Raw genomic sequence first — 19,267 nt, forward strand, 5'->3', positions numbered from 1 at the left:
ATCAATTCTTGTAGTTATCACGCAGTATTTTATATTTCCTATTAATTATCCCTTTTTAATAGCAGCTTCTGTTCTAGACTTAACTAAAAGCTCAGTCAGAGCTGGTCTTTCACTTAGCACTCCCCTATCCCTTTCTCTTTGCTTGTACTCTGTTATCACTCCCTGACAGAAAAGCAGTTTATAACCTGCAGTCCAAACTTTGCTTGGCTTCATCCCACCCTGTTACCTTTTTCTGCATAGTTATTTGCTGCCAGTACCTTGGTTCCTTTTATAATTTTGTCTAATAAATTCCAGCCCCCTCTTGTCTATTTTCTCTGCCACTACTTGCAATCATGCCTACTGGTAAAATCTCCTTTCTGTATTCCAGTGTTGACTTAGTTCTTAAAATACTTTCTGCTTCTTTGTATGGATAATGTTCTGTATAATTGTTATTCTCCTTAAGGGCCTGCATCCAAAATCCTACACACTCCATTTTGATGCAGAGAACGCATTTATTTATTTTATTTTATTTTACTTTTGTACATTTGACAGAGTAATCTGGGACTTTATGAGCAGGGCAATGGAAGCATTTGCATTTCCTGAAAAAAGTATAAGTTTGAGGGAGATGATTTTTGTGAGCTACAATACCTAATTGGAATTGCCTAGACATGGTAAGGCCTTGCTGTTTCTAATTATGGTGACTGCCAAAAAAAAAGCAATTACTAGAAAATAGAAATCTAAATCTAAACCAAGTAGACTACAAGTAGTGAATATAAAAACAGAGATAAAACAACTGGAACTGAGATTTTTAGAAAAGGGTCTGAGCAAACTACATAGGAAAAATGGGAATTGTGGGAACAATATATACAAGGGAGGAATGTGGTTTAAAAGAAGGCAAGACTTAAATGAGCTATGTAATGTTTGACTGAAAATGATTGGGTAGATTATACGTGTATAATGTTTGCAACTAGGAGTGTATCAGTATGGTTTGTGATTTAGAATGCTTGAAACTAGGGTTGTGTAGGTATAGTTTGTTTTCATTTATATAAATTTATGATTGCCTATGTCATAAGTGATGGTTTAATAGAGATGTTTCTTGTTAAAAAAAGGCAGGAATGGAATAATTTATGTAATATTACTTAGGTTATATGATATATAGCGATATATGTGAAGTATAATGTTTGTAAACATGAACTTGTTAATACAGTTTGATTACTTTTATATAAATGTAAATTTGCCTATGTCACAAGTGATAATTCAGTAAAGGTGTTTAAAAAAATTCTACACTCTCTTTTTTTCTTGAACTCCCAGCCCCTCACTGTTTCATCCTACGTTTTCACTTTGATTTGTAAACTTCTTCTTGGTCACATGGTCATAGTAGGAAGTGTCAGGCATGGAGGAATACAGGATAGTGGCGGACAGCTTTGTGAGCTGGTATGAGATTAATCACTTGCAGCTGAACATCAGTAAAACAAAGGAGCTGGTAGTAGATCCAGGGAGATCATGATCTCATTCCCCAATGACCCCTCTGTCAGTTAGGGGGCTCGAAGTGGAGATTGTTCAGGACTACAAGTATTTGGGGGTGCACCTGAACAGTAAGCTGGATTGGTCCAAAAACTCACAGGTGGCATATAAAAAGAGTCTGAGTAGACTGCACTTAGTACGAAGACTCAAATCCTTTGGAGTCGGCAACATTATTCGGTTGTTCTATGAGACTGTAGTGGCCAGCACTATCTTCTTCTTAGTGACGTGCTGGGGTAGTAGCATAAAGAAGGCTGAGGCAAACAGACTTAATAAATTGGTAAGGAAGGCTAGCTCAGTAGTTGGAGAAGAACTGGACACCCTTGAAACCGTGGCTGAGAAAAGAAAGTTAGCGCAACTAAAGTCCATCATGGAAAATATTGACCACCTACTCAACAGAGTGGTGGATGGTCAGAGAAGTTCCTTTAGCAGGACATTGACGAGCATAAAGTGCTCCACTGAACGTCACAGGAAATCCTTCCTACTGACAGTCATCAGACTCTGTAATGCCTCATACTGTCTTAGTACCACCCCCACTACTGAAGGAAACAACATTGTGCAATGTTAAACTCTTAGTCATGTTTTTTTCCCATCCTTTTTATATCTCTCTTATCTATTTTTAGTGCAATATCAATCATCAGTGCAGTTATCCTTTGTGCAACATGCTATACTTTAGGTAAAGTATTGTAATGTGCAATACCCCATATCGTTGTTTGAGTGGTAATTAACAGAAAGGCTCCCCCTTTCATGTCACTACTGTATGTGGTATCAAACTCATCCAATAATTTGGCTATGGTCAACAGTGTACCTATGTCAGGTGTTGCTGTTGTATATGTACAGTAACAAAAGTGAGTATAGTATCTGTTGTATCTAATTATGTAAAATGTGTTTGGTCTACTTTGTGTCTGTGTTTATCTGTGCAGTTGTAACATAAGCAGTTTCCTGCATGATTAATATAGTATTTCTGATTGTGATTTATATGAACCTCAGTAACCCTTCAATTCAGGTAATCCTAACCCACATTGTTCTGTGGAAAGAAATAACATATCCCACTTAACCCTTGCCTTCTTATAAATTCATTCAACCCATTATTAATCACTATCCTCAACTTCTCTTCTGGTTGATAACAATATGCCTGGCCTGTATATAAAGCTTAATGGAATAGAAACATTTTCACTGCTTGTCTCTTACTAGTCATATTTTATGTATTTATTTTACATTTGTTGACCGGGATAGTCCGACTGGATTCATGTCCATTTCCACTGGAGGCCCGTGGAGAAAAGCTCCAAGTTAAGCAGATACAATAAAAACAATGAAAATATATTACAAATATGGTATAGACAAAGAATACGTAAGCAAACATGAATAGACAAGTTCAACAGGTTAGAGTTACTCCCTGGTGACACTCAGGGGTAAGTTCAACAGTAATCTGATTAATAGATTTTTCACATTCATGAGAGTTAGCCAGGCTTGTTGCAGTGGCAAAGCTAGTTTAGTGCCAGATGTTGTTTGAGTCTAGTTTTAAATTGGCCTAGAGAGGAGAGCAAAGTAATATCAGCCGGAAGTGAGTTCCAGGCTCTACCTCCAGAATTTGCAAAGAGGAAATCATCGGCAGCATTGTTAATTTTGATTTTCTGAATTAGTAATTTGTTTGAGGATCGAAGCAGTTGTGGATTGTTATAGGGGATGATAAGATTTTTAAGTGCCGGAGTATTATCCGGATTATAAAGGATTTTATTAGCCATAATCAGTAAAATATATTGGATTAGACTGGGTAGTTCAAGCCACCCAAGCTGGTTAAGATTGATGCGGTGGTATGTCCTATAAGGCGGGCTAGTGGCAAACCTGGCAATGTGATTATAACAGGTTGAGAGTTTATTAAGTACAGTCTTGTTTAGATTAGAGAGTAGATGGGATGCATGTAGAATTGTTGAAAGTAGGTGAAAGCGAGCTATGGCAATTTTGGCTGGTGGGGTGAGGAAGGCTTTTATTCTGTAAAGTGACCCTAGTTTTTTATTGATGGTTTTGATCGATTGGTTTACATGTAGGTCGAATTTTAGGTTATTATCAATAATGACACCTAATAGTTTTATAGAGGGGTCGGGGGAGATTATTGTGCCATCATTTGCATTTATGGTAAAGGTAAAAGCAGCAGATTTTTGTGTTGGTGAGAATAACAGCATTTTAGGTTTTTTTGGGATTTAGTATCAATAAACGTTCAGAGAGCTAGCTTTCTATAGTATTAAAGGTGGACTGAGTAGCAGACCATAAATCTGTAGGAGATGCAGCTGAGCAAATCAGGGTGGAGTCATCAGCATATTGGATATAGCTGACATTTGGGATGACAAGTATACAAGTTGTTAATAAAGATGGAAAACAGTAGGGGCCCTAGTATGGAGTCTTGTGGTACTCCAAGGGTGTTAGGTAATAGGTTAGAGAGCTTGTTTTGCCAAAGAACAGCCTGCTGTCTCCCATTGAGGTACGATTTAAACCACTGAAAGGCTTTAGAATCTAGACAGAAAGTTTGCAGGGTGTGAACAGAAGTTGGTGGTCAACCATGTCAAATGCCTTGGAAAGATCCAAGAAGAGGGCTGAGGATATGTGATTATTGTTAGGGTTATTGTTTATGGTATTGGTAAAAGCTAGTAGGACTGAAGTAGTGCTGTGGTGTGGATGGAAGCCATGTTGGGTGTCTGCCATGAGGTGATTCTGAATTAGGTGGTGCATGAGTTGTTTCTCTATACATTTTTCCATAATCTTTGCAAGTGGAGAAAGTATAGCTATTGGTCTATAATTGGAGAATTCAGTGGAGGAGCCCCCTTTATGTAGTGGGATTACGTAGGATGTTTTCCAAATGGTGGGAATTTTAGCCTCTGTTATGGTACGATTAATTAGTATTGATACTGGGTAGGCAATAGCATCAGCTGATTTTTTAAGGTACTCGGCGGGGAGTTGATCAGCAGAGAGTGTGATAGGTTTTAATTTTTTGATCAAGGTACGGATAAGTGATGTGGACACAGGCTGAAGCTGAATGAGGGTAGGTTCACAGGGATGGTACTGCCAGGGCCAGGGGAGCTAGGAGGTAATTGGCTAGCTAGGGCTTGAATTGTCTCAGTAAAGAAATGGTTAAAGCTATCTGAAACATCCTTGGGGGTTTATCAATAGTAGCAGCGGGAATAGGGGTAGAAGTTTTTCCAGGATGAAGTAGATTATTCAGACCTGCCCAGAACTTCTGAGGATTGTTCTGGTTTGCTGCTTGTAAATTACAATAGTATTGTTTTTTTGTCTTGTAAAATGGATTTTTTAGTTTCACTCCTAGATTGCCTGTATTTAACATGATCTTGGAGGTCTTTAGTAGAGCGCCATAGAGACCACAATTGGTTTCTACTTTTACTTTTTAGTCTAGACTCTTTAGAAAGCCATGGTGCAGTTTTTGCTTTTGTTCTGTTTGAACGGGCAGGTGCATGCAAATCAAGGATTTCAAGAAATTTGTTGTTATAATATTCATCTGCCTCCTCTAAGGGGAGGTGTTTTAGAATAGACCAGTTACAGGAGTTAAGTTCCTGTTGGAATTTGGCAGGGTCAAAGTATTCTTTGTTTCTGACTTTTCTGAGTAAGGGTTGTTGGGGATTAATGGCTTTTTGCTTAACTATATAAGTGAGAAGGTGGTCGCTTAGGTCATCGGGGAGGGTGCCAGCATTGTACAGTTGGGGGTTATTATTTCCGAGTACCCAGTCGAGTATGCTTTCTTTTTGGTTGGGTTTACCTAGCCTGGTAGGGGTGTTTATGATTTGTGTAAATGCATGCAGGGTAATATGTGTAGATGGGGATTCTGAGGAACATGTGCCTCAGTCTATGTTAAAATCTCTGAGTAGTAGGGTTTCTTGGGGGTAATTACATGATAGCTAGTGTAGGGTATCTTCAAGTGTGGCAATGTTGTTACCTGGGGGAATATATATGCAGATGATGTTGATGCAGTTAAGTTGCAATCTAGTGGCAAGAATTTCAGAGTTATTAATCTGAGGTGGTTGAGTAACTTCTATAGTCATATTCAACTCAGATTTGTAGAGTATAGCTACCCCACCCTCCTTCCTGGAAACACGATCCAGCCTGTGTATGTTATACCCAGGTGGTAACACTTCATTGTTGGTAGTGTTAGGTTTTAACCAGGTTTTAGATGGACAGAGAATCTTAGGGGAGTGGATAGCCAGGAGTGCATGCAGTTCATGTACCTTGTTATTAGGTTCATAGGTTTATAGGTTAGTACTAGGCTAACTGCCCTCGTGAGCCATTTTAAGCCTGTCCAGTTATCCACTGTGAGATTCAAACCCTGTACCTTGTGTTTTTAAGGTAAACACCTTAACCATTAGGCCACCCTCCCAATGCTTCTAATATTGAGATGACAGGCCAGGAGAGAGTTAGGTGGTCTGTTGATTATAGTTTTACAGCTTAGGTTACAAGTAGAGGGGGTGTATATATCAGACGTGGATGGGCCAGGGTTGGGGTGACTATCACCACCGAGTATTAGGCTAGGTCTGTGCTTAGTGATAAGCTTCAGGAGTTTGTTTATAAGTTTGTAGTATTGTCTAGATCTAGGGCATATTCATAATGAAGTGCTTCCAGCTTCCCAGTTTTTGTATTATCTTTTGTTTAGTCACTTCCCACATATCCTTAGCTACCATACTATATACTTTTTTATTGTGAATACCTAAACACTTCATACTGTCATGTCTCACATAGATATGGATATTTCTGATCAATTCATGTTTGGGTGCATAGTTTACTGCCATGGCCTTTGTTTTGTCTTCATTTATTTTGTATCCTGAAAAAACTTGAGACTGTCTAAAAATGTCCACAACAGTGAAATGTCATTTTCTGTAGTTATATAGTATAAAGTAATATCATCTACAAATAAAGCTAACTTAATAACCATACTAGTTATATCCTTGAATGTTTGAGTCACTTATTTTTCTTTGCTAGTGGCTGCAAGTATAAAGCAAATAATAAATAGGGAAAAAAGGCACTTGACTACTTCCCCTGTTCAAACACATTTTGTTGGAGAAGATCACAGTTATTTAATTCTTGCCTCTTGACTCTTTATATGCAGCTGTTTGCATTATGACATGTTTTTGTTCTCCAGCCAAAGCTCTGTTATCAGGGCAGCAGTGAAAAACCATAATCCCCCCACCCCCTTGATGGGTATACCCCACCCTCCCTGCCTTTGCCTTAAGCTCCTGATTGCTAATTGAACTCTGATTGCCTGGGCTGTAATCAAGCATTTGTTCCTGTATGCAACAGGCACATGTGTCTTCATGCTGCCTTTAAGAAAACTAATTGCAGGCTGAGACCTGCTACTCTGACAGTACTTTCCTTAGCACCTTATGTAGGCCATCACTTCCCTTGTAGAGAATCTGGACTGCATCCAAAACTGGATGCATAGTAGACGGCTGAAACTCAATACGTAACTCTTGGTTACTTTGGTGATGCCATGTGTATGGGGGTGATATTCTCCATTTTTGTCAATGTAAGAGATCTCAGAATGGTCCTTAAAGATGGGCTTACACAGAGGTACCAGATGTTTAGTACTACTGAATCTTCTTGTTATCACTGAAAGAATATATCTCAGATCAGGCAGCTTATTTTGTCATTATTTGGTAACGTTATTCAAGCCTTGGCTCCTTTCTGTTCTAACTACTGCATATCCCTTTAACTAAGACTCCCTGACATAGAACTTGATTGGCTTCAGATGGCTTAGAACTCTCTTATGCTTGTTTTACAGATTGTTTAGTGAGTGCTCATTTAGTTGTGGATAGCTTACATTATTCTTGTGTTAATGTATTTGCCCCTACTTGGCTAAGGTCTCCATGTCTTAGAAAGAGTTGCTAGTTTTATATCATCGGGCCTGTGTCCTCTGTGCTGCCACATTTTGGCTGCTTTTGATTCCAGATGTATAGCTTGAATCTCCTAGGATTCCATCATTGCTGGTCTTTTTCTGAGTAAAAGCTTTCATATTACTGCAGCTTTGAAACTTAACATTTTTTAATCTTCTAGATTATGTGGCTTCAGAGGTCCGCTGAGTCACATTTGTCGCAGCACATATTTTAAGCTACACCAATGCAGCAATATTTATGTATTATTCTCTACCTATTATTTATTTGTTTAGGCTTATTTTATTAATGCTAAGCTCATGAATAAACTTGTATGTGAAATGAAATAAAAGCCAATATGGTGACTGTGAGGAGAAAAAGATTACGTTGCGTGCTTCCCTGCCATGAACAATTTAACTGAAATAAGTAAATAAATGTGTGCATAAAATCACCATTTAAATCTGTAGACCGACATGAATATTAATAAAGTTAACAACTTTTCTTTCTTTCCTTAACAACAGGTGTATGCTTGGGGTTATAATAATTGTGGGCAGGTTGGATCTGGATCAGCAGTGAACCAGCCCTCCCCCCGCAGGGTCGCAAACTGTTTACAGAAGAAATTTGTAGTTAAAATTGCATGTGGGCAGACCTCATCTATGGCAATGCTGGATAATGGTGAGGTATGTTACTTTGCTAATTGTTTTGTGAAGTATGTGCAGTAAGTAAGAGATGGTGCAGTGCTTCTGAGATTATATAGTAGGCCTCAAATGTTCCAACAAACCCTTTTGTTTCTTTAGGTGAAAGACATAGTAGTCGCAGGAAAAAAGGGTACATCTGTTATAACTGCAAGAATAGCACAAATTAATTACATAATGGACAGACTAGATCTGTAGCTCTGGTTTGTACAGTTTGTAAAATAATACTGTATTGAATGCTTTATTTTGATTGTCCATTATAACATATTGAAGCTTGGGTTATGCTGCCACAAAATCCCAACAATTTTGAGGAAGACCTTGTCTCCTTCACCTTCTGTCTTTGGAGCTGTATCACCTCTGTTCTATGGAGTTTGCATCATTCATTTTATATCTGAAGTTGTGATAGGACCAGATAGTAGCTAGAAAAAGAATAATATGTGTTCTTGTCTGCTCTCATAGTTGGCTGACAACATCAGCAGTGGCAGCCTCATTGTAAAGATTTTATTGTGATAGCGGTATAGAAAAAAAAGTGTTCCCTCACATTTTCGAAAAAAGTTTTATACTGTGAAGATGTACACAATTCCTTTGAATGGCTGCTGATGATAATAACTTGCTGGTACTTAATTTCTGACAGTGTGCTATATATACACAGTTAAAGGATACAATACATACTGCTTTATCAGATTTATGTTCAAACTTGAATATTGTTGCACTTTGCCTTTGGAAATTGTAGATAGCATTTTATAATGGAGTTTGTTTAATGTGGTTTTAGGCATCTTAGTCAGAAGAGTCCTTCATTTGTATAGCTCTTTTTGAGTGGCTTATTGTTAGAAAACATACTTGAAGACCATATTAAATGAAACACACCACTTATTCACTTATTCTCATTTTTTCTAGTTCCTTTGGAGTGGCTTTTCTCACGCAAAATTTAAATAAAATAGAAGACAATTACTGACAGAGCCACAAGGAAGTTTTTTTGGATGGAAATTTGAACATATGTGCTGTGTTTATTAATGCTCACATGGCATATGCCATGGTCATCACATGCACTTTTTAAAAGCAATTTATTCACATTTTGCATTTAAATGTACTAGAATTAAGTTTAGTGGCATATTTATGGTGATTTAAGACTATATGTTTTGTTAAATGTTTTTTTTTTCAGAATTCCTGGCTGGCTAAACATTTTTTTAATCTTTAATTTCTAGGTTTGGTTTACACTGCTGGGGAGGGGGACACCATTATGGAAACTGGCATACAGTTCAAAAATCCTAGAACTCCCTTGTGCAGCTTGTCCTACATGATTTAATCTGCTAAGGCAGTCAAACTGCTTCTGAATTAAACACAAAGTACTGCAGCAGATTGCTAATGATCTCCAGAAAGCCTGACTTCAAACCTAGCTTTTCAAAAATCATGTGTGAGAAGACAAATGCATGTTTGCGACTTGGTTTGACTGAAGTGCATCCTGAACTAGTGCTGGCTTAGGCAATGTCTGAGTCATATGGAGAGCTTCTCCCAAATAGTACAGTACAAATACACTTGAGATCACTTTCAGAAGCAGTAGTGCACTTCAGAAAAGTGGTATTCACTTGTTATTAGGTGAGTGACCTCAAGGCCAACATGACTGAAGTATTGACCAGAATTGGTGCACTAGAAGTCAGTATTTCAGATTTTGAGTGTCTGTTTGCAGAAACTGATTCCTGAAAATAGTCCATTTGGGTCAGTGCCATATCCAGGAGATTTAAGTTAGTAAGTAAATAAACTGAACAGCATGTAGAATCTCTTGTCAAATTTTTCCCAACACACTGGATAATCAAAAGAGTAGGTTGTGGCATACTAATCAATGAATATGTGGAATGCATGAAAGTGAGGATTTCTGAGACCTTAGATATTTTCTCTAAAAATAATTTCCATTTATATGAGGACCTGACATTCCTCTACATCCTTCAGTAGAGCAAGTTATCAACCTTTTATTTCTTTCCTCATAACCTAAATGATTCAACAAGAGCCGTTATAATTCAGTTTCTTTCCTTCTAAGCCAAATATAGAATGTAGAAACCTACATAGACAGCGTGAGCACTTAATTTTAAATAGAAACATATGCACTTGGATAATAACTGATGTGAAGTTGTTCTATCTCACCATTCATTCTTTACTGATCCGAGTCGGCATCTACTGCAACGCTCGAGGATTTCAAGTAGCTCGAAGCCAAGTCCCTCAGATCTAGTTTGCCGCTGGAACTAATTGGAGGTTCTTGCTAGCTTGGGCCAGTAAAAACTTTTATATCTTTATATTTACAAAAATTATTGTTAGTTTACTGTTTAAATGCTTAGATATTTAGATTAGATAAGCTCCTAAAGCTTTACCTGTAGTGTTCCCTTCCCTGTGTGCTATCTTTATTATATATTTGGCCTGTTTTTTTTCATAGGCCTATTTAAACTTCTGTTTCAATTTCTCACTAAAAAAATTGTTATTCTGTGACCCTTTTGGTCCCGTGTTATTAGTATAATATTGTGTGTTTCTGAGTGCCTTTTCAGTGACCCCTTGTCACTTTTTTCCCTAAAGAATATTTAATAATTATTAGTCGTAGGTGTGCATTTATTAAGCTTGTGTGTTATTTAGAAGGATTGTTAGTAGTTACAGTTAGCCTTGGTTTTAAAGACTTGTGTGTGTGTATCTGCAGTTACAGTTAGTCTGTTTTTTTATTAGAAGGCTTATCAGTAACTTTATTTAGTCTTAGTTTGAAAGGCTTGTTTGTGTGTCTCTCTCTGATTATAGTTAGCCTGTTTTTTGTTAGAAAGCTATTCTATATTGCTGTTGTTGGGTGTGTCCATTTTTGTTATGGCTGATGACAAGGACAAACACCCTAAGTCAGGGTTTAAAAAATGCCCTAAATGTGGACAGATGATGTCGGTTACAGACTGCCATGTTAATTGTGTATACTGCTTGGGTGCCTTGCATTTACAAGAGACATGTGCTATAGGTCATTCCTTTTCATCTAGAGTTCTCCAAGAGAGAAAAAGGAAGCTTATAGATAGTGGTTTGTTGAAACTTTCCTTTCAGGAGGCTTTGAGCGACCAGGATGGATCTAGTAAGTCCTCAAATTCCTCCAAGACTTCTGGAGAATCAAAAAAAAAAATCTAAAGAGTCTGTGACATCGGCTCCACAGGTCTCAGAGCCAACTGTCTTCTCCTTTCGGAGCCGGTCCCCGGTCTTGGAACCGGTGTCCGAAACTCTTAAATTGCCTGTTCTCCAGTCGGTACCATCAGTCCGATCTTCTGTGAGCCTGCCTTATTTGGATGTGGATCAGGTGGTGCAGAAGCTTTTACAGGCACCGGCCTTTGCCAAATTATTGGCTCCGACCCAGGTAGCTTCAGAGCTGAAGACCCTTATGCCAGCTATATCTATTCCTCCTACGAGCGATACCGGTCCGTCAGAGCCAGAGGAGTCTGACCTGCTGATTGTGGAGCCTTTGGAGCCGATGCCTGCTCCATTGTCTTCGACTCCATTCACTCTGATGTCCTCAGTGCTGTTCGAGGACTCTAGGAACCAACACTCTCTGGTTGGGTCTGCGGAGGATAGTCGAACCGACTTGTCGGTTCCAACTTTGCCTCCCAGGGCCTCGGCTTGGATGAGCTCGGCTCCTACCTTGGGCTTGGAGCCCACTCTACCGGTGCTGAGGGTATTGATGGCTTCCTCGGATTCGTCAGTCCCTTTGCATTGGAGCAGAGGTGCTTTTGAAACCATGAGGAGAGTTATGTCTCCCATGACATCCTCTATCTTTGGGTCTGGCTTCTTCATCCCCTAAAGCGCCTATGTCTGCTTCTGCCTCACAGATCCTTGCTAAGCACAGAGACCCAGAGCCTCAGGAAGCCCCATTGGGTGACCCATGCTCTTCCAAGACCTCCCCAGAAGCTCCCACTGATGAGGTTCTCAGGAAGAGAGTGTGTAAGAGGAAACACTTGGACTCCCCTCCAGAGTCACTAACATCTGACACTGAGTTGGATGAATCAGAAGGGTTCCCACGGTCCCCCTCTGAGGATATCTCATTTGCTGAGATACTGGAAATCCTTAGGCAGAGGGGTGACTGGCAGTCCACCAACCCTACTGAGGATGAGTCGGTCCTCCTGAAGGCTTTTGGGTCTCGGCCCTCCACCTCTTGGGTGTCTCAGCAATTCGATGAGCTGATGCAGCTGGTCTCACAAAGGGTGTGGGAGTCTCCGGATACTGTGGAGCCTGTCCCTAGGAGGCCTAATAAGTTCATTTCTGCCCCCCTAGATAAACCTTTCTTGACAAAAGGTGTGCCAGTTGATGCCAGAGTGGTGGCAGCAGCCACCAAAAAGGAAATGTCTGAAATTTCCTCATCTATCGTCTTCCTAACAGAGACTCCAGGATCATGGATAGATATGGGAAGCACATATTTAGTTCAGCGACTTTTGCTCTTCGTTCACTTAACTATTTAACCCATTTTACCAGACTACAAAGAGATCTCCTTAAAGAGCTGGGAGATACTCTTCAGGGTACAGTAGCTGCAGGAGCTATAGACAAAGTTGCTGCCCGGCTTGCTACTCTCAATTCTATAGTGAACTCGTCCATGTGCCTCATTTCATATGCAGCTGATGGAACGAGTAGGGCAGCGGGTACAGGAGCTGCTCTTAGGAGACACTCCTGGATGTGCTTGTGTTCCTTCGTGGAGCCCTTCAAGTCATCCTTTGTGAATACCCCCTTTGATAGCTCGTCCCTTTTCAGGCCTAAAGTCAAGGAAACCTTAACCAGGTGTGAGCAGGATGGAAAGACTGTCTGCCGTTGGGGGCCGTTTTTCCACCCCTACCAGACCCTACCCCAAGGGTCAAAGGGGAGGGAAAATGTGGTTCTGAAAAGCCCAAGGAGCCTTTCAGGACACACGTGGTGAACCCCCCTCCAGGGGCAGAGGAGGGGGCAATAACGGAAGACACCGCCCTCGCGGCAGAGCGGCAACACCAGGGAGACAAAGATCACTTCTTTGGGAAGCCCTACCAGCGCTCTTGAAAGGAGGCCCGACTGTCCTGCTCTGGAGGCAGTCGGATGTCGCTTATCTTTGTACCCAGACATCTGGCTAAAAATAACAAATGACAACTGGGTACGAAGTATCATTTCCAGAGGATATTTCATTCCTTTCGCCACGTCCCCTCCACCCAAAAGGAAAATCCCGGACGTTCCACCCAGTTACAGGGAACAAGCAACAATAGAGATCCAGACATTGCTAAGAAAAAGAGTCATCTAATCAGTCCCAGCAGACCAGACAGTATCCGGAACTTACTCAAGATTCTTTTTAGTTCCAAAAAAGACAGGGGACTGGATACCTATATTGGACCTCAGCAGACTAAACAAATCTGTAAAGAAAGAGAAGTTTCAGATGGTCACGCTTCAGTCAATACTTCCCTTCCTAGGGAAAGACAGTTGGATGTGCTCGATAGATCTCCAGGATGCGTACTACCACATAAAAATGACCACACCATCCAGGAATCATCTGCGCTTCCAGCTGGGAGCCAATCATTACCAATTTCGAGCCCTGCCCTTTGGTCTCACTACATCCCCCAGAGTGTTCACCAAATGCATGGCAGTGGTCACGGCTCACCTGAGACGTTTAGGATTCCAGGTGTTTCCATACTTAGACGATTGGTTCCTTACCGCCACCACCAGGCATCAACTCATTCAAGCCACGGAATCCACTCTGTCACTCTGCAATCAGCTGGGCATTACAATAAATTCAGAAAAATTTGCCTTGTCGCCATCACAGCATATCGTCTTTATCGGAGCAGAACTGGATACCGCCACCACCACGCTAAGACTTCCAGTAGAAAGAGTCTTACTTCTCCGTCAGCATGTCCGCATTCTAATATCCAAAAACAAAGCACCAGCATCAGAAGTTCTGAAATTGTTAGGTATGATGGCAGCAGCAATTCTAGCCATACCACTACGTCGTATGCACATGCGGATACTACAATGGCTGTTTTTCGCTCAATGGTCTTACCTAGAGCTCCCCATGTCTCACTTGATAATGGTCACAAATTCCTGCAAAAAGGATCTTCAGTGGTGGTTGACCTCACTTCATGTTATGATAGGACACCCATTTGTGCTATCCCCTCCAGCGGCCACAGTGACCATGGATGCTTCCCTGATAGGATGGGGGCATTTTCAGGGAAAGACAGCCCAAGGCACATGGACCGATCAAGAGACACATCTGCATATCAATGTCGTAGAGATGAGAACAGTACTTTTGACATTGCAGTACTTCCAGGGCACTCTTCCTCTGGGTACGATTGCGATTCAGACGGGCAACATGTCAGTGGTCTGGTATTTGAACAAACAAGGAGGAACTAGATCTTACCCCCTTTGTCGCGAGGCCCTCAGAGTATGGCAGTGGGCTGTTTCCACCCAGCGCTTTCTGTTAGCAATGCACATCCCGGGGAAATCCAGCATGATAGCAGACAAATTGAGCAGAGCAATTTTATTGCCCCACGAGTGGTCCCTCAAGATGGAAATACCGGAAAGGATATTCCGCAGGTGGGGCCAGCCTTGCTGTGACCTTTTTGCCAGTCACATGAACACCAAATGCAGAAGTAACTTTGCCCTGATTCCCCCTCCTGGAGAAGTCCCAAGGGATGCACTCGTTCACGATTGGCCCCTGGGTCACCTCTATGGATTCCCACCAATCCCACTGATACCCAAGGTATTACAGAAAACCAAAGCCCTGGGAAGGACCATCATTCTAATAGCTCCCTATTGGCCTTGTCAGATTTGGTTCCCCTTCCTTCAACTTCATCTTGTGGAGGACCCCTGGATTCTGGACCCAGTTCCAGACCTTCTGACACATTCATTGGTGGAACTAAATCCCTCTCTGCAGTCCCTGAAGCTGACAGCTTTGCTGCTCCAATTCCCATCATGGCCAGGTTCCATAACCTTTCCAAGGAGATGAAGCAAATTCTCCTATCATCTCATAAATCTTCTACGAGGAAGCTGTACCTCAGCAAATGGATTTTTTTTATATGGGCCACTAAAAACAATATTGATCCTTGCCAAGCCCCTATGGCCTCTATTCTAGATTTCTTAGCCATGATTTGCAATAAAGGAGCTGCAGCAGCAACAGTTCATGTTCAACTTGCTGCCATTTCTAACTTTCATCTAGGATTTGAAGGATTGAATATTATGTCACAGAAATTATCCAAAGCCTTTCTCAAAGGGACCTTTCATTATTAGACATCCTGTGAACTCTCCCTATTCTCCATGAAATCTAAATTTTATGCTTTCCCGCATAATTTGTCCGCCATTTGAACCAACGTCCTCATGTAACCTCTAATTTTTGTCATGGAAAACCATATTTTTAGTGGCTATTACTTCTGCCCACAGTGTGTCAGAGCTTCAGGCCTTATCTAGCCTCCTCATTTGATTTTCCATGCTGACAGAGTCTCACTTCAAACAAACCCCTCTTTCTTACCCAAAGTTTGCACTGAAACTAATCTCAACCAAATTATTGATTTACTAGTTTTCTTCCCCAACCATTCCAACAATTTAGAGCACATGCTGCACAAACTTGATGTTCACAGACAGCTCAGATTTTATTTGGATAGAACAAAAGATTTCAGGAAATTAGACCAGCATTTTGTTGCATTCTCAGATTAAAGGAAGGGTATGCCAATGGCTAAAACAACTCTGTCTAAACGGTTATCTTATTGTATCACCTTTGCTTATTTAGCTGCCAATATGCCCGTGCAGCATAAAATTAAAGCTTACTCAACCAGAGCAGTTTCTACATCATCTGTCTTTTCTGCCAGACTTCCTATTGATAACATTTGCGCAGCAGCCACTTGGTCAAAACCTCATACCTTTATCACTCATTACAAAGTTGACAGGGCCTCTAGGGACAGGTCCTTTTTTGGATTTACAGTTCTGAGAAATATACTCCCGTGAGCCACCCGGGGTTGATGGTGCTTGGGACGCTACCCATCAGTAAAGAATGAACGGTGAGATAGAACAACTTCACATAAAGTACTTACCATAACATTCCATGTGAGTTGTTCATCTCGCCTTCATTCTTATGTCCCTCCCTCCTACCCCCTCCTGGGCTTTCAGAAGACCGGGATGCTAGATCTTTCCTGGTCACTCAACCTTTCTATACTTTCTCTGTTATGGAGTTATAGAATGGCATATGGTATTATTTTACACAGCAAACAAGATCTGAGATAACTCAGGGTGCATCATGGGATAGGGACTTGGCCTCGAGCTACGTGAAATCCTTGAGCTTTGCAGTAGGTGCCGACTCGGAACCGAGTGATCGGCTCCGAACCCATCACTAAAGAATGAAGGTGAGATGAACAACTCACATGGAACGTTGTGGTAAGTACATAACTTCTTTTTCACTTCTGGTTTAACAAAAGTTTAAAAAGTCCTTTGTTTTAATAAGTTGATTACAGAATTAAAGTCTTGTTAACCTCTATTACCTGGCCATGCTTAACATTCCAAGGTGAAACATTGGCTACATTGATGCATCTACTGGTGTAGCAGACGTCCATTTTGAAGTAGACAATTCAGAGAAAATAACAGTAAAAATAAAAAACAAAATGAGGCTTTCCTGAGAGGATACTGGTGAATACCTATCTGTGCTATGTATGCACAAGTGCATATAACTCGGCCTTGATAATGGCCCATTAAGTGTAATTTTTGTGTGTAATGCCCTGGGTTATAGACTTGTTTACTTGAACTGCATTTCATATTGATTGCTGCTACTGTTATTCTTTCAAATTGTGTGTTTATATGGGATGTTGTTAACAGTCTCCTGCAGATTGAATATATAGTATGCTCATCTTATTTGCAGATTCGGCAACCACAGTTTCAGTTATCCGTGGTTCAAAATAGCATGAGGGAGTTGTGAACTACACATGCACAATTTATTTACTTTTGCTCGAGTTGTTGTTACACCCACCACTACTTTTTGTCCATACAAATTAAAACTTCGTGTAAATGGCTTCTAAAACCAAAACCAAGAGAAGATGTGAAGTGGTTATCATTAGAGAAAAAGTGAGAATCCTCAGTGTGATCAAAATAGAAAAAAATTGTTTGTGGGGAGATTGCTAAGCTATATGAAAAAAATGAGTTTTTGATATGTGAAGTGTTGAAGAAAAGAAATAAAATTCATGTCAGTTTTTCTGTTGCTTCCCACTCCACAAAAGTTGCTGGTACAGTGCATGATGAGGTGCTTCTCAAGGTAGAAGTAGCTTTGAATTTGTGGATGGAAAATTAGATTAGAAAAAATGTGCCTATTGACTATAACGCGTTACTGCAAAAGGCATTGAGCTTATACAAAGAAATGCAGCTACAATACGAAATGGAAGTGGAAGGAGCTAAGCCATTTGCAACAAGCAAGGGTTGGTTGCATAGATTCAAAATGAGGTTTAATCTAAAAAAACATAAAAATTACTGGAGAATCTGCATCTGCTGATGAGAGTGCTGTTGCCGTGTTTCCAGCAGAGTTTAAAAAAATAATTGAAGAGAAAGATTATCATCTTAAGCAAGTTTTTAAGTGTGACAAAACCAGCCTCTTTTGGAAGAAGATGCCCAAGAGGACCTACAAAACTGCAAAACAAGCACCAGGCTTTAAAACATTTAAGGACAGATTAACTGCTACTGTGGGGCAACACAGCCGGTCATATGGTCAAATCTTGTGTTTGCCACAAATAATTTGTGTGCTTTAAAAAACAAAAACTGTCTGCCTGTCTTTTGGCAACACAGTTCCAGGGCATGGGTCACGGCAGTGTTATTCATAGAATAGTTTCATCAGTCCTTTATTCATGAAGTGAAGAAATACTTGGAGAAGAAACCATTAGCATTTAAAGTGTTATAAGTAACAGATAATGCGCCTTGTTACCCTCACTCACTCAGCATCGAAGATGAAAATATCCAAGTACTATTCTTACCACCAAACATGACCTCATTGCTTCAGCCATTTGACCAATGTATTATTAGATGCATCAAGGCCTCATATTCTCAGCAGGTATTTGATATGATTCTTGCAAAGGTTGATGCGTGCCCTGAAGTTGGATTTATGGACTGCCGGAAAATCATTCACAATTGCTGATGCAATTGTCTTCGTTAAGGGGAGCAATGAGTGCATTAAAACCAGAGATGGTAAGAGCATATTAGAAGAATTTGTGGAGTGATGCCATCTTTGATTTCCAAGGCTTCCCTGAAATTGATTCAGAGGTAAGAAACATAATTAAAATAGCATGACAAATAGATGGCAAGGGATTTGTCGATATGATAGAAGAAGAAGTGAAAGATCATATTGAAGGACATAGCGAGATGTTGACAAACGAGGAGTTAGAAGACCTCAGTAAATCCTTTACAGAAGAAGACAACAATGAAGAAGAAAACATGAATTGAAAAGGCAAAAGCGACAGCTTCCTATAACAATGTTTTTTAATCCCCAGCATTATCCGCTTACATTATTCAGCCATGAACGTCTTCATGTGCTTGGAATAACAATAAAAATACTTTATGTAAATACTAACGCGATCTTTTAACTTTTTCATAATGCAGTATTTTACTGTCCTCCAGTGACAGCAGAACTATGTGCTTTCTCTGTCCTCTAATGGCACACAGCAGCATTACAGTTGTGGCAGTAGTATTTCAATGTCCTCCAGTGACAGCAGAACTACTTGCTTTCTCTGTCCTCTAATGGCACACAGCAGCATTACAGTTGTGGCAGTAGTGGGAGGTGTAACATATGAATACTGTATCAGTAAAGAAATCCTTGTGATTGTTTTTGATGGCAGTGGCAACCTTAAACTGAGTCATGAAGATGTAGTTGAAAATGTAGATATATGGTGCATTCAGATGCATTGCATGTTTAAATGTAAAAGAAAAAAAAATAAATTTAAAAGATAGAAAGTTGGTATTAACAGCATGCTCTAAACTTAGTTTTGCTTCACTGAGGTTGACCTTATAGCATGTTTTCAGTGTTAGTATTTACATCAGGCTGTACAGTATGGATTAGCATAAGTCAAGGCTGAGCATATTTCACAGTGCAAAAGTAAAATAGCAAGTTGAGCTGAGAATAAAAATCAGAGACATATGCAGTGGTGTTGTGGTCTTTTGATTTAGAGTCCCATTTGTGGCTTCTCTTGTTGTCAAGTAAATTATGTAAAACTGGCTTTAGAGTAGAATACTCAG

The 19,267-nt window shown here is 40.2% G+C and overlaps 1 protein-coding gene across 3 annotated transcripts in view; it reads left to right on the forward strand.

Annotated features, from left to right (window-relative positions):
* The window catches only part of RCBTB1 (RCC1 and BTB domain containing protein 1), a 2,478,854-nt gene that overhangs the window by 1,026,280 nt on the left and 1,433,307 nt on the right, over positions 1-19,267 (forward strand). For 2 of the 3 annotated variants that reach the window (XM_044071068.1, XM_044071069.1), the window contains one exon: positions 7,889-8,047. The exons of the other annotated variant lie outside the window; for it this stretch is intronic. In XM_044071068.1, coding sequence (XP_043927003.1) covers positions 7,889-8,047 — 159 coding nt within the window. The remainder of the gene's footprint in view (positions 1-7,888; positions 8,048-19,267) is intronic. 3 annotated transcript variants of the gene reach the window in all.

This window comes from Protopterus annectens, chromosome 5.part0, assembly GCF_019279795.1.
Source record: "Protopterus annectens isolate FY-2018-M chromosome 5.part0, PAN1.0, whole genome shotgun sequence".
NCBI classification, from domain to species: domain Eukaryota; kingdom Metazoa; phylum Chordata; order Ceratodontiformes; family Protopteridae; genus Protopterus; species Protopterus annectens.